Source organism: Marmota flaviventris, chromosome 11 (genome assembly GCF_047511675.1).
Source record: "Marmota flaviventris isolate mMarFla1 chromosome 11, mMarFla1.hap1, whole genome shotgun sequence".
Taxonomy (NCBI): Eukaryota; Metazoa; Chordata; class Mammalia; order Rodentia; family Sciuridae; genus Marmota; species Marmota flaviventris.
Window position 1 is genome coordinate 69,345,529 of NC_092508.1, and position 15,830 is coordinate 69,361,358.

The 15,830-nt window shown below is 38.5% G+C and overlaps 1 protein-coding gene across 1 annotated transcript in view; it reads left to right on the plus strand.

Annotated features, from left to right (window-relative positions):
• The window catches only part of Dpp4 (dipeptidyl peptidase 4), an 80,370-nt gene that overhangs the window by 63,360 nt on the left and 1,180 nt on the right, over window positions 1–15,830 (plus strand). Inside the window, exons 21-25 of the mRNA XM_027938002.3 lie at window positions 78–132; window positions 711–810; window positions 3,848–3,912; window positions 13,535–13,607; window positions 13,871–13,944. Coding sequence (XP_027793803.1) covers window positions 78–132; window positions 711–810; window positions 3,848–3,912; window positions 13,535–13,607; window positions 13,871–13,944 — 367 coding nt within the window. The remainder of the gene's footprint in view (window positions 1–77; window positions 133–710; window positions 811–3,847; window positions 3,913–13,534; window positions 13,608–13,870; window positions 13,945–15,830) is intronic.

The following is a 15,830-nucleotide window of genomic DNA, read 5'->3' on the forward strand; positions in this document are numbered from 1 at the left end:
GGTCTCACATTTGAGTAGTTATCTTTGTTTTCTATATACATGGTATAAAATTGATGCATAGACTTCTTGTGTTTCAGACAATTTTCAAATATGGGATTTGTGGACAGCCAGCGAATTGCAATTTGGGGCTGGGTGAGTAGTTGTTGGATGGGTAAAGTGGTGTGCATTCCTTAGTGGATATAACCCAGAGCAGGTTCATTTATCTTTTGTATGCAAATATTTGGAGACGAAAATCGTGTCTATCAAGTCTTGTATCTCTTGACAGTAATCCTCTAGAGTCTCTCCTGAGCTAGGCTTGCACCTTCAGCTACTGTGTTGAGGGAGGGAGATGAAAAGAGAGGAAGGGAGGGAAAAAAAGGAAGAGAGGAGGAGGGAGTGAGAGAGGGAAGAAGGGAGACTTCTTCTCATGAGTCAGTTGTTTTTTATTGTTTTTATTTCTTTCATTTTCTTTAATTGGCACTACCCAATTACCAGCATCAGCAAATGTCCCATGCTTTCCCCCTTACACTTACCAAGAAAAGGCACCAGGGCTCTGAAAGTGTAGACTTTAGATACTGCCCAATTAAGGCCAATTTAAGCCTCCTATACCATGCTTTCCTTCTCTAAAGAGGCACAGTATATAAAGATGTGAGAAATGTGGAAACTGCGACTCGCTTACCATATGTCCTTATTCCTTTACCTCCATAAAAATAACTGTTTCCATTCTTTAGTCATATGGAGGGTACGTAACCTCGATGGTCCTGGGATCGGGAAGTGGCGTGTTCAAGTGTGGAATAGCTGTGGCACCTGTGTCTCGGTGGGAGTACTATGGTATGTAATTACTGTCAGGTACAAAGAAACAGCAATTGTTAAATTGCTTAATTTTTTCGTAACAAAATCATTCCTTTTAGAGTTTCACTCTATACAGCAAATAATTTGAGTTTCAGTGTTTCTGCCACAAATAATAGCCTGATTCATCTTAGAGGTTCTTCATGGATAACTATAATAAGATGATCTTATTTATTCTGCTCTTATGTAAGCTTGAGTGATATTATGTATTATCTACACAATTAGTTTCTTATCTACAAATTCTGTTTTCCAAATTGCAAAACAGCCTCATTGCTACATTTCTCAAATAAACCTTTCTTTAACTTCTTATTTTATTTTGGGACTTCCCATATTAGCAGAATAATGAAAGTGTGTGTCTCTTTCCCTTTGGGTAAAAGTCAAAAAAAAGGTAGGCTTTAGATAGAAGAAGAATAGGACACAAGAATTTCCAGGGTTTTTTCCCCACTATCACTTAGTAGGAGAAAGATATTGTAGACTATTATCTTCATAGATGAGAGAATATTATTCTAGAGGGCATGGTAATCTGTAAGATGATAATGGACAATGAAAGACTAGATCTTCCTCAGAGGTGGGGAGATGTAGTATTTTCCTGGATCTCTTTGTCCCCATCTCAAGCCATTTATGTAGTGTAAGAATAGAATCACTGATAATAAATATGCTCATTAACTATTTCACATTGTGATATATGATAGTACCATCAGACCTGTGGAAAACCCTTTTTCAAAGTCTCACTCAGTCAATGGAAGTCAATGGACAAAATGCATCTTTCTGTTAAAAGAGTTGGAGGGCATAGTTACTATTTGATCTGCACACAATGGAATTGTTTTCATACAACACTTTTCTCCTTGAGATTGGTTATGTTAGATGGCTTGTTTTTGGAGACCTCTGGTGGTCAATAAAAAAATAGAAACAGTCTGTTGAGTTTAAAATGTATTACAACAGACACTAGTATGGCTGTATGTATAAACGTGGCTGTATAACCAATGTGATCCTGCAATCTGTACACGTGGAAAAATAAGACTACGTACCCCATTTGAATCAAATGTATGATATGTCAAGATCATTGTAATGTTTTGAGCAACTAATAAAAAAATTTTAAAAAAAGAAGAAAAAATTTTAAAAAATGTATTATGTATTAATGATATAATTATGTATTAATGATAACAAACAACTTCATTAAGTGTATAAGGACCAGCCTAATAGAGAGGAACTCAATAGTTTTTATATGTGTGCAAATTTGAACAATTTTATTTAAAGATTGGATAAAAGGAATATGTAAGTGGTATTTCAAGGCATATTTCTAAAAGTTACGCATAAATTTTAAATGTTATTTTAAATTTTAGGCCTTCCCACAAATATAAACCTGGTCAGCATAAATAATAAAGGGGTATTATGTTCTAAGACAAGCAGAAATGAAGTCTGCCACTGTTTGGGAAAAAATTGTTTTGCTCTTAAAGCCCAATAAACCCTTATCAAACACGCAAGCTAAGTTATTAATATTTAAATGTTAGAGTTTATAAAGATATTTTATGAAGATCTTATATTTTAAAATGGCTTTTTAAATACTGTAATTTTACAGCTGAGCATGGTGGTGCTTAACCTGTAAACCCAGCAGCTCAGGAGGCTGAGGCAGGAGGATCATGAATCCAAAGCCAGCCTCAACAACTTAGCAAGGCCCTAAGCAACTCAGCAAGACCTAGTCTCTAAATAAAATATAAAAAAGGGCTGGGGATGTGGCTCAGTGGTTAAATGCCCCTGGGTTCAATCCCCAGTACAAAAAAAAAAAAAAAAATTATAATTTTACATGAGTGTCCTCTAAATGAATAAAATTACATATAGTCTGTATTCATTTTAATCAAAATAATAAAACGTTTTACTCATTTCTAAAAATATAAGGAATTTTTTTTATTTTAACAGAAATGGCAAGAATACATGTAGAACAACTAATATTCTTCAGTGTAGTTTTTAATCTACAATGTCAACCATTCAAAAAAGATTAGCATGTTAAATTTTGATGATTTAATTTAAAGAATTAACAGAATCAATATTTATATACTTGTGCAGTTAGAGGACCTTTAAGCCATTAACCTACATAGCACAATGGCAATAGATCATGCTTATACTTATTTACTGTAATCTGGTCACTTAAGGAGGCAGCTTTCCAAACAGTTATGTCAGACTTCTAAGGTCATACTGGAATTTGGCCACACACACACAAAAAAAAAAAAAAAAAGAAAAAAAAATTCTCACTGATATCTTAGGGCAAATACATATAATGTATGATTTTATTTTTTTAATTGGGCAGGAAATATGTTTAATTATCAAAAATCACCAAACCAATTATGCAACCTGTTTTTCACCATGTTTATAGATAAAAGAGCTTATGTCATTCGAGCAGACAGATATTAATGTAATCTGTTTCATAATACTCAAGTGTTATCACACGAAATTGAGACCTCTCCACAAAATGAGAAAAACCAAAATTTTAACTTGCATTGTGATAGAGCAGCTAAGCCAATATGGGACTGATAGCTGAACACTTTCTATTCATTATAGTGAATACCAACCTGTCAAAACATATATATGATTTAAGCAACCAACTAGTAATTGATCATTGTTAGGGTATTCCAAAAGGATTTGTCTCACAACCAAAAAACCGAAGGTGACTCTTCGAGCAAGTCTTACTTCACATTGACTTTCTGCATGTGAGTTATCGATTGAAGCAAATATCATTTAGTTTGCTTTCTCTCTGCCTCCATCGGAGGACTAAGTGTGAGTGGGTTAGGGATGAGTCTGAAGAGGGCTGAATCTAGGTGAGCTTTCTGGGAATTAGTGTCTCTGGCTACATAACAAGCCAAATCTGGAGGGATTAATTCTGAGGGAAACTATATATATACACACACATAAACACATATATCTCAGTACTTGAGTTACGATATAGGAAAACAAACTAACCCAATAAACGGGAAGAAAAGTTATTATTGTAGGAATTAGTTGTTTTTTTTCCTTTCACTCACAGACTCAGTGTACACAGAACGTTACATGGGCCTCCCAACCCCAGAAGACAACCTTGACCGTTACAGGGTAAGAGATGTGAGCTATGCACATTTTATAACCTATTTATAAGTGGATTAAGAACTGTTTAAGTGTATCTATTCTGGAAAATATAATTTTATTTTTAATTTCCAACAAAATTCTTGTTAAAAAGAAATAACACAGGTGGTTTAGAGATAATCCAATAGCTTCCTCTACTATATTCTGCATAATTACAGTCTTTATCGTATGCTATATAGGTCACAATATGCATTCATTTAGAAATACAAAGCAACACCAGATAATTACTTTAATTATAAAAATTTCAGTTTAGAAAACATATCAATTTCAACATATTCCTTTAGAGACCGGAAAACTCTTTAAACCTTTAGCTAAATATTAAAATTTCTCATAGTATCATCATAATTAAGACATATCTACAAGCCTATAATTTTCTTACTCAGAGCCAGTTATGTACACTTTTTTTAAAACACAAGATTTGAGTAAAGCAAATGAGGGGTTGATACAGTTGGGCAATACCCTGGAAAACCCTGACCATAAATTACTGAAGAGCATCCAATAGGCTGATTGCTTAAAGGCAGAGCCAGTGGGCAGGTTTCCCTGCAGATGAGCCATAGCATTTGAAATATGGTCTGGCAGCAGCAATCACTGGCTATCATTGCTAACAGAGACAATGCCAGCAAAGCCGGAGTGTTCTCTTTGGTGCCACCTTGATGCCACCCGAAGTATGAGCTATTAGGTATGCTTCCAGCATTTGGATCTTTCCAAAATTTTTCTGATTCTATGTGTCACTTTCCTTGGTAAAAAAAAAAAAAAGGGGGGGAAATAAAAAAGAAACTAAAACTTACAGATGACAAGGTAAATTATCTCTAATGCTCCCATTCTCCAAAGAATGTTCAAAAGGCTTCCTGAGATAGTGAATTAGAAAGAAAGACAACAATCTGAGGAGATCATTTCTGCTCATCTGTGTCATGATTCAATGCATGACTCTCAAGGTATTGAAACATTGCTTGGAACACTATTTGTCCATTTTTTGTAAGGTGGCATCATTATTACTGTGTATTCTGAAACCATCTGATCAAAATGTAATAATATTAACTCAAAGTCTTTAAAAGTATAGACAAACTAGTTGTACCTGTTACTTTCTACTTAATAAGCAAGTCTGTCCATCGGGTGGGTGGAAGTGTGTATGGGGTTTGTGCCTGCAGATGTTTTCATCTGTATTTGTCAGTCAAGATAGAAAAGTGAGGCACACAAATCATCTTTCCCTACAAGGAAGTCCCATAACCAGGTTTTCCCCATTTCTGTCAGTGCTCCCATCTGATACTTGACACTCAATTTCTTCCCACTCTTTCTCCTCCACACAGACACCCTTTCTTTTCATAACCGCCTTGCAGCTGTCATGTGACCTCGCTCCTTTTATATCAGAAACCCAGCTTGTTTCCCCTTAGCTTGTCTTTCCACGTCAGTCAGTGACCCTTTCCTGTGTGCACAACTACATCCAGTCCCCGCTCTTTGGCCAGGTGGTCAGCCCCCTAATTACAGTGATCTGGTTTATATGGAGGCTCACTGCTCCATTTCTGTAGCTTTCCATTTTGTGACAGTGCCCTCTGCCCCTTATGTCTGATCTGTCATTCGCTCTCCATCTCCATCTGTTAAGGGAACAGTGGAGAAGCATCTGCTTTTGAACCCTGGGTTGTTTTCTTGTATATCTTTTAATCCCCACTTGATTCTCTCTTGACTTAATCCTTATTTTGTACAGGATCTTCCCCCTCTGTAGCAAGGTTATTCAAGGTTTTCCTCAACATGATATTCTTTGGATTCCCCTGTATAAAGTACAAAGCCCCAAACCTTTTCTGATTCACCATAAAAACTTGAAGGGAAACATTGTGATGTAGGTTTCATTTCCCATCACTTCTCTCATTTTATAGCTTGACTTTTTTTTTTTTTTTTTTTTTTTTTTTTTTTGTAAATGGCCCATTCTGAATACTTAAGTTTGATTGCCAGAAGACTTAAACTTGATTATCCCAAAGTACTAAAAGCTTCTGAAACATTAGAGGTTACTTCCTAGATCTTGCCCCCAGACTCTAGAATGAGAAGTCAAGAAGTTTATTTTGATGAACCACATTCTTAGGGGACATTGAACCCTGAAGCCCAGGGTCAAGTCTAAACCCTGACATCTAAGGAGGTACCTCCGTGGCACCTGCCTTCCTTCCTCAAAGCACATCAGGCCTGCAGTGTATTTTCTCTTAACCAGACTCCCTATATAATTATATAGGGTAATTAGTTTTCATCTGCCGTTTCAATCTGTATCTTTTTCCAGTATTTTCTATAGGCTCTCTTTCCCATTCCAACCCCCCTCTTCCCCCCACCTACCCCCCATGGTGGTGGCCATTTTCATCTCTCCCCTTAGGTGTTCACTGCATGAGGTAGTCATGTAAATAGAAGTCACTTCCTACTGCCAATGGCAACACACGCACACTGGGTGCACAAAGTCACTCTTATACTTCACTGCACAGATGGCACCCGAGGACTGTTTAATCCTTCCACGCCAGGAGTCGGGTTTTCTTGGCACGAAATTTATTGCTGGCAATGGACACATTAAAACTGCCAGTACCAGGGAGCTAAAGGTTCCCAATGTGTTACTCAGAGGAATTATCTGGGAGGGTGATAGTTAAGGTGGGCAGGAGAAAGTGAGGCAAATGCATTAGCGGAATTGTCTCCACTGTGGTAAGTTGCTTCCTCCGAATGTGGAGAACTGAATCTATGTGGAGGAACTGAATCTAAGTTCCTATTTTTGGTGCACAGCAGGCTTTAGAATAAAGCTGCCCTCCTTTGTTTTTTAAATGAGCCTGTGCTTTTGTCTCTGGCAAGAATACATTCAGAGATTCTATTTTCCTCCAAGGCCCCAGCTGCCCCTCTGGACCCCATCTTTTACTTTTCTTTCCCAGGTTGCTTCTCTCTCTCTCTCTCTCTCCTGCTCCCTCCCTCCCTCCCTCCCTGAAAAGACAAAGAGGACAATTTCTTAGAGGCTTTTGCCACCCTGTGCATTTCTTCAGGTCAGAAGGAAATGTTTAGTCTGGAGCAGTGACTCTCTTCAGTATATTGATGATTAGACATGTCCAAAGGGTGCAATCAGCAAGGCCTTGATCTTCATCCATGTTCTGGGTTAAAAACCAATCAATACAGCAGCCAGAATTAGAACCTTTGAAGGAGAATGCAGTCTTTAATAAAACTCAAATTAGGAAAAGATTCATGATGAGGTCATTAATGACCTAGATTTGGAAGAATGTAGAGAAACCTACATCAATGAGAGGAACACGTCTTGTGAAATAAAGGTCCTATTTACTGTTGAGGAAAAGGAATTCTGAGGAACCCTTCACACAGCTGAATGCAGCAGGCAGAGAAGCTGTGTGATGCTGTGAGCCAGCACCCATTGGAGGCTGCCCTGCACTTCAACTGCTAAGCATTCAACTGGGGCTTAGTTCAAACACAGGGAGAACCCTTTCCCATTCTTTCAAAGCTGAAATATAGATAGGGGACTCCAGGACTAAGGCTTAGATCCAATGCAGTGGCATAGCAGAGAGTCTATAAGACTCTTTGGGAATCCCTTTTAAAGGATACAAAGAGCTCAAAGAAGAAAGAACTTCATCTCCCTAAAGCTCCAAGGAGCTGGTCCCAGAAATTGTCAGCCAAAGCAGAAGAGTGACAAATCTGAACTAATGAGTAGTGTAGATCTGTGGACATGTTTGTGCAATCAGTCTCAGTCCAAAACAGACAAAAAGTGTGACAGATCCTAGCAAAGGATTCAAGGGAGGCAACTCACTACCAAACAGCGGGCTCAGCCACCTCTTGGAGTGAGCTCCTGAGTAGCACTGGTGAGTGCTGTCTTAGATGGCCAATCATCACAGTCATTAGCCAAACCTGCAAAAGATATTAACATTCACCCATTTAGGGTTCAGTTTATCCCTTGTAGGTAAAGAAAAGCCAAGACTTAGGGGAGATGAAATAAAAGTAGGTAATAAAACATGAGCTTGAATATGACAAAGTAGCCAACGTATGTGAAAAACACAATTGTGACTGCGGAGGCCCAGGAATTTCATATATAATTCTGTATGTCAGGAGCATGTAGGGAGGGACAGGGGAGTAACCAAGAAGTTATGGTTTCACTTTACCTCCTCTCCAACAGAGGGCATCCGGTTCCAATCACTTCATTCATTCTTTTAATTCATTTATAAAGTGCTTCTATGGCCAGACACTATTCTATGCTCTTTATGTGGATAATCGGTTTCAACTCTCCCCTAAATCCTTTAAGTATTCTAATTATCTCCATTTTACTGGTACAGAAACTAAGGCACAAAAAAATGTTAAGTAACATATAGATACAGAGGATTAGAAAAGGGAGATGGCACCATCTGAATCCAATAGAAAAAGATGGAGGAGGGCAGAGAGGCTCTCAACAGATTCTGCAGAGGGGAGAGGCCGAGCAAGGAAGTAGACAGGTGAGTAAGAAGTGGAGTGGTTTTCCAGGGACACAGAAGAAGGGCTGAGGGAAGAGCAGGCCAAATGGTGACCAAAAATGCAGGACATAAAACCAGGGAGGAAATGGGTTTGCGAGTACTCTGAGAGAGAAGTGCAAGATCAAGGGCAAGAGAAATGGGGCCCAAGTCCTGAGCCTTGTTGCCAAGAGAAGAGGGCAGCCTGGAACACACAGAAGGGACTGATTTAACTTGTAGAGGAGATTTATTTTGCATTTTGCTCAAAATTTGATAGGCTTTTGGCAAGTGTATGAAACAGTCATAGATTTGGCAGTCTTCTGCTAGCAGATTTGAAATGTTCAATCCTTAAGAACTGCTGCATCGTTAGGTTATGCAAAACAGGGTGCAATTTTGTAAATATGCCATCTTGTACTGATTTGACATTTGTTCTATTATCCCAGAATATGCCAAAGGGAGAGAGACCTTCAGATTTAAGCCAAACCTTAACTTGTTTGTGGAGTGCTGATAAAATGTTGACTGCTGTGTGATCTTTAAAGAAGCCAGTGTTGCTTGTGAGGCCTGAGGTAGAGCCCCCTGTCTGGGGTTGATGGGAGCTCTTTCCTTGGCATCTCATGGGTGCAGTTGTTTGATAGATGTAAACAAGTAAAACATCTGATATAGTGGGTTGAATTCACTTTTTCGTAAATGTTTTCTGTGGTCTCTGCTGTGGCATTAATGATGCTTCCCAAATGGTATCATTTAATATTATTTATGGGGCATTGATTGCAAGTTAGAAGAATTCATAGAGCAAACCAGTAAATCCAAGGTAATATCTTCCTGAACTGGAGGGTTGTCGTTCATTAAACTCAGTGACAAGAGCCTAGGAATGGCAATGAGCTTTTTGGCCATGATGTGAAATGACAATAGAATATGAATATCAGGGATGTGGACTTTGGAGTTAGAAAGATCTGTACCCAACTTCTGTTTCCTCAACTTACCCACAGTGTGAACCTGAGGAGGTCTCTGCACCTGAGTTTCTTCATATGGATAAAGGGAATTATTAGACCTACCTCACAGGGCTTTGAAAATGATTACCTGAGACCCCCATGCCTGCCATGAAGCAGCTTTCAAAGCATGGCAGCTGCTACCATTCCTGTCCTCGGGAAGTCATGTGTCCTCACGGGTCTAGATGGCACAAGGAGCAGCTCACAACTTGTTAGACCTTCTATTTCTCGCGGTGCTTTCCTACTTTCATCAGCTCTTTCTTTTATTTCAAAAATACAAAGATTTATTTGTTGGAAGGTAACTGAGGAACCAGCATGATCCAACAAGCAGCTACAGATGGTTCTTCTGGGGGATTGAAGGAAAAGCTCCTCACAGAGATGCTGTGGAATCGGCACTGCCACTGGACCAATCCTTCCCACTTCTCTTTGCCAGACTGTTGCTGGCAGCGGGGCTCTCCGGAAGTTTCTAGCCTCAGGAGAGCGCCAACTGCACCACCATTGCATCCTTGCCCATTTATCACTCTGAGCTTCCTTTTTAGTAGTTGGTGATAGACTATTCGGCTTCTAACTTAGTCATCCATTTCCTTTTTTATTTTTGTTTCCATGGATAGGCAAAGGGGGATCATCCTACTTGGGTGGGTTAAAATAGCACCATTAATTTTTCATGATCATTAATCATACCTAAACGAACACATCCGATTCTTTCACGGGCTTTGTGTGTTACCTTCACAGCTTAAAGTGTGCCATACAATGGACAGTGGAGTCTTAACTGAGAAGCCAGAATATACAGTCCAATAGGGAAGGATCGATTAGTGGTTCCAGAGTCAAAGTAACATAGCTGCATTTTTGTGTGTGGGGGGGAATATTCTCTGCAGCCTGAAAGCTTGTGTGTGTGCACCTCCCGGCTGCCTATCTGCCTCTCAAAGGTCCCTCTGGAGGCTTCTCCCAGTGAGCAGGGGAAATGTGCGTTTGAAATGGCACACTTATCTTGCAGTTGCAGGGGAAGCTTTTGTTTTATTTTTCTCCTGCTGCATTAAAGTATTTGTCTTTCTTTCTTTGTAGTGTAATATTGTTAATGTAAAACAATTTGCATCATGACACTTTTATCACAGTTTTCGTCTTTTTCTCAGTATGTTGCATTTCTCACCATGTCTAGTTCATCACAGCTACAGTGTGTACATCACAACATTTATCTTAGGCTCAGGGTTTTACTTGTTTATAAAAATTGTCTTCTTTCAGCCTGTATTCACTCCATTTAAGAAAAAAAAAAAGGCAGCCAGAAACTGTTTTGGTCCAAACTCCAGTAGTTATCACATTCCTTGCTAAGTGTCCTGCGTATTTATATGTCTCCTAACTATTACTCTATGTTTCAATGACATTTCTCAGTTTCATGGCATAGGGAGGTTGTAGGAGCAGCTTTTGCTGTTCATGCTGCCAAGCAAGGCAAGCCCGTGAGGCTGCTGGAGGTGAGGTGAGGTGACACAGTGTATATCTGGGTCATGTCTCAGTGTTGAGGTTGACTATCTTCTGTGAGCAACAGCTAGATTTAACTTGGGGAGAAAGAAGGTGGGAAGAAGTCTGCATGGGCTGAGAGCGTGACTAGCAGAAAAGATCACTGCAGAGGACACTAAAAGGACACCTGGTCCAGCAACTCCACATACTAATGTTCACTGCTAAGATGCAGGACTCAGCCCCTCTGTTTTCAGCTTTGAAAGGTGTGCTACAGTGTCTCTTAGGGAGGTTTATTTTGACCATTTCCTCCTGGAAGGGCAAAAAATTGCTCAGTTTTATTGCTACATTAGGTTATATATCACCTTCATAGTCAGAAAATTTGCCTCCCAAATCTCAGCTGTGTAGACCAGACTCTCTTCCAATTATTTCAATGCAAGAAGGCATGGTGTTTCATGAGCCAGGGTATCCACTATTATTATGTACTTCAAGTTCCAGGACAGTTAATTAACATTTTATTTCACACTGTTCCTTTGCTGGGAGACAAATCATAAGCAGCTTGGAATTTTAGAAGTGATGAAGTGCAACACAGAAAGTAAAGGGGGTTTTGCTATCAGACTTTGTCCAGTTCTGACAGTTCCCATATATGTATCCTGATGCAAGTTACTTACCTTTTGAATTTCAGTGTCTCCACCTATAAAAACAGGGTTGATAGGAATCTGTTTCACACAGGTATTGTGAGGATTCAATATAACAGTGCTTTCTAACTCCTTTGTAAAGCTTAGCACAGTGACAGGCACAGAGTAATTCCTCAATGGACAATACCTATTATTACTAATGGCTATCTCACTGAATTTAAAAATGAGAATAATTTACTCTGCCTAAATTGGCTGTTCCCACTGACTGCAAAACAAAGTGGAAAAGTTCATATTAATTTTGTTTAATTATTTAATTGATAAATATTTAGTACTTGTTAGATGAAAGGAATAAAGTAATTAGTAATATAGACAAATTCCTTCAATTGCAGATTTTATAGTTTAGTGGAATACAAGTAAATATTGATTGACTAGATGAAAGAATGAGTGGATAAATGAATGAACAAATGATGGATAAGTGGATGGATGGATTTATACATGGACAGATTTATATGGGACATCTCACCAAGTGAAAAGTTTCTTAGAAGTAAGGTAAATTTAAGGTGTACCTTTTAATTAGTTCCAGGTGTTTGTTCTAGAAGTTTGTGAATACATTCTCAATTTGGGTCAGAAATGGAATATGTTCAGGACGAGTGGGGACTAGCCTGCACAGAAGTGGAAGGGCATTTGCTCTGAGCTAACCAGGACAGGATGATCTTGACACAGTTTGGGTAACTCTGCTCTGAAAGTTGTAGACAGAATGTCTTTTACCAGAAACACTGTGTCACACGATTCTCACATTAGCATCAGCAATTTAACCTAAAAAAAAAAAAATCTTTTACTATGCCTCTTGATTTCTTATTTCCATGAGGGAGTAAGAGGAGTTATTCTTATTTCCATTTTACAGAAATCAAGGCTCAAAATGCAGTTGCACACCTCTCTGATTTGAAGCTGAGACTAGAATACAAACACTCTGACTTCACCCCCATCCCCTTCCTGCTTGACTACCAGGACTCCAGTCAATAATATTAAGCTGGTATTAGCTACAAAAATATAAACTTTGGTTCTTATAAAGTATCACCAAAGTGCTGCAAGACTTGCTGGCTGATTTTAAACCCCCTCTCTCTCTTCCCTTATCCATCCCATCACAGGACAACCAAAGTGGACTCTGGCTCCCCCCTCCCTACCTCTGTCTGCTATTTTAATCTTCATCTCCACTTTGTAAATAGCCCCAGAATAGAACCAGATGGCCAGTTCTCTACCTCCAAAGAGTTTTTCATCAAAAACCTCTTCATTCTAGAAGCCCTAACTGACACAAGTCATGAAGCCATCTTCAAAAAGCTGATCTTCCATTTTATTTTATTTTATTTTTTTTGGTCCTATTTCCCTAGCTGACTTAGATATGACTTGAACTAATAGCAGCATTTCCTGCATTATAAAGAATGAAGCAGACAACAACAACCCACTGATTTTCCAAGGCCATTCTTGATCTTTTTCACCCTTTTCCCCTCCCATATGGTACATTTGTCTAGGTTTTAAACATCTGTTCCGAAAGAGGTAATGTTTGCTTTTCATTCAGAACCTAGCAATGTGGACCAAAGTTCACATGACATATTGCAGAGTATGTTTAGTTGCAAATGCTATGTACAGGCTCTTTGAAATGTAGCATGTATGGCACCATGTGACACACGGTTGCCATGGTAATACACTTTTTGGCTGAACTACAGCAGAAGCCCATGGAACATACATTGCTAATATGAGGCTCTGCCCTGTGCTAATGCATAGGACACAGCCAATCTGGGATCTGGGACTCAAGGGGTTTTGCATGCAGCCTGGGTGGCAGGTGCCCTCTTCCTGCATGTGCAGGGAAGATGTAGCATCCTCCCTTTCCAGTCCTGTCTCCCAGGCACAGGGCATGCTGTGCATTCTGCCATGCATGAAGACAGCATTTGCTTGAATATCGGTTTGCTATATTTTGTATCAAAGGGGGCCCCAGCTGAAAACATTTTATTTTGTAAACTGAAGTGAAAAATCAGTTTATGGCAGATCCTTTTTTGAATAATGACATTCTTTTTCCCAATTCCAGAATTCAACAGTCATGAGCAGAGCTGAAAATTTTAAACAAGTTGAGTACCTCCTTATTCATGGAACAGCAGATGGTGAGTTTCAGTTAATTAGACTTTTTAGTATCACAGACAGGTTTGCAATTTCACTACTGACAAAACAAAAGCATGAGGGGCAAGACTGTTACATTTACTTCAATAAAACAGTGTTGCTTTCCACAACTCACTTGTCTTGGGCTAAATGGGATGCTGAGTCCTAGAACTTTAAACAGTCCCTTTCTTCTGTGTCTTTCCCACCCTTTGGTATCAGAAACTGGAGAAGCTATTAGCTACTTGATGTTTCCTTTCTCTCCCTGCAGATAACGTTCACTTTCAGCAGTCAGCGCAGATCTCCAAAGCCCTAGTGGATGCTGGAGTGGACTTCCAGGCAATGGTACAGAAAACTTTGTTCAAGGGGAGCAAAGTGGCTGGTGGGATCTAGTTTTCTCTTTGGAGGATACCTCTTCCCAAAGACATCCCAGGAGTCAGGGACAGAAAAGAGTTTTTATTTTTCCAATGTAAAGTCAGAGAAGTGATATGCCTGAGTCATACATAGAGTGATGTTCAGTGGTATTAGAGAGTGTGGGGTTGAGAAGCACAATATTGCATATCCTGGGAGTGTCAAAACACTGCTCTCCTGTTCCTGTGATTGTTCAGTCTTTCCCTGTTTTGATTCAAAAGTAATCACTTACTCAGTAAATGTGTGGCAGAGTAATTCTAAAGTGAAACCAGCATGATAATAGCTCAGCTCAAATATGAAAATCCATTTCTGTCTAGTATGTATTACTAGCCTTTGTAACAACAGTAGGATGTTAATAATCAGCATGCTTCAGATTTTGTGATTGCTATGTTATCTTTTGTTGAACAACCACAGACAATAAACAATGAGGCTTGTTTTACAAAGTCAGAAATGGCTAGAGCTGTTGTCGCCTGTACAGAGGATGTTTCTAGGTATTTAGTCAAATTCATTTTCTGCATTAGCGATTTTCAAATTAAGAAGAAATACATATGCATACATACATACATATACATACATACCTATGCTAAATAATTTGGGTAAAATGCAATAATTTAATTGCATAAAATAATTTAGGTAAAATGCAGCTTTCTCATCTATTGAAAAAAAAAAAAAGGACTTCTTTCTCTCTCTTCTAATATACATGATTTTCTCTGTGCTCAGTTCGAATGGTGCCTGCTATATAGGAATGGGACAGTTAAGGAATACAGAGAAAAACTGGCATCTTTTTGGCCAAATTCTCCTAAGAGGTTGAGCTTTATTTTTCTACTATTCAAAGCAAAACTCATGATACTTACAGCAGTTTTTGAGAGTTAACTTGTATCTCCAAAATATATGTTTGCCTGGCAATGACTTCCCAATTATTTAATAAGGTGATAAATTTTGCCTCAGGGGCTGGAGTTGTGGCTCAGTGGTAGAGTGCTTGCCTAGCATGTGTGAGGCACTGGGTTCGACCCTTAGCACCACATATGAATAAATGAATAAAATAAAGGTTCATCAACATTTAAAGAAAAATTTTTAAAAATTTGGCTCAGGTCAGAAACTCCTTCTATATAAATGTTAGATTTTTTTAAAGGCCATTATAATATCTAAGTGTTTGCAAATAACCCATTTTATTTATTTATTCATTCATCCATTCATTCATTCATTTATTTTAGATGTTGATGAACCTTTGTTTTATTTGTTTATTTTTATGTGGTGCTGAGGATCGAACCCAGTGCCATACACATGCTAAGCAAGTATTCTATCACTGAGTCACAACCCCAGCCCCTACTTTTGACTTTTGACTTCATTTATGTTAAACATATAGTTCTAATATTGAAACAGATTTTTACCAGTTCCTTAGTGACATATATTAGGAAAGTTGCCTTTTAAATTTTCGTTTAATATAGTTTATCTTGATAGAGTATAGAAAAATCTGACACTTGATAACAAATAAAATAGGTGGTCTTAATGAGTATATATGCCTGCATCGGGTGATTTAAGTGTCCTTTGAGTCAAACTTGAAAGTGGGTTTGGATATTTTAATTAGAATTTATATTTGCTTAAAGTACTATTCAGTTAAGCCAAATGCACAGTAGATTTCCTCAGCACCTGTTAAAGAGGATCAGAGACTTCTGCAGGACAGAACAACATGACTTGGGAAAGCTCTGGAGAAAAATTAGACAGTTTTTGTGATCATAATTCAGTTTATAAACTATTTCAGGCATCAAAACACCCTGTTTTCTACCACGTATGTTCATGAGAGCTCTTTTGCTTTTTTT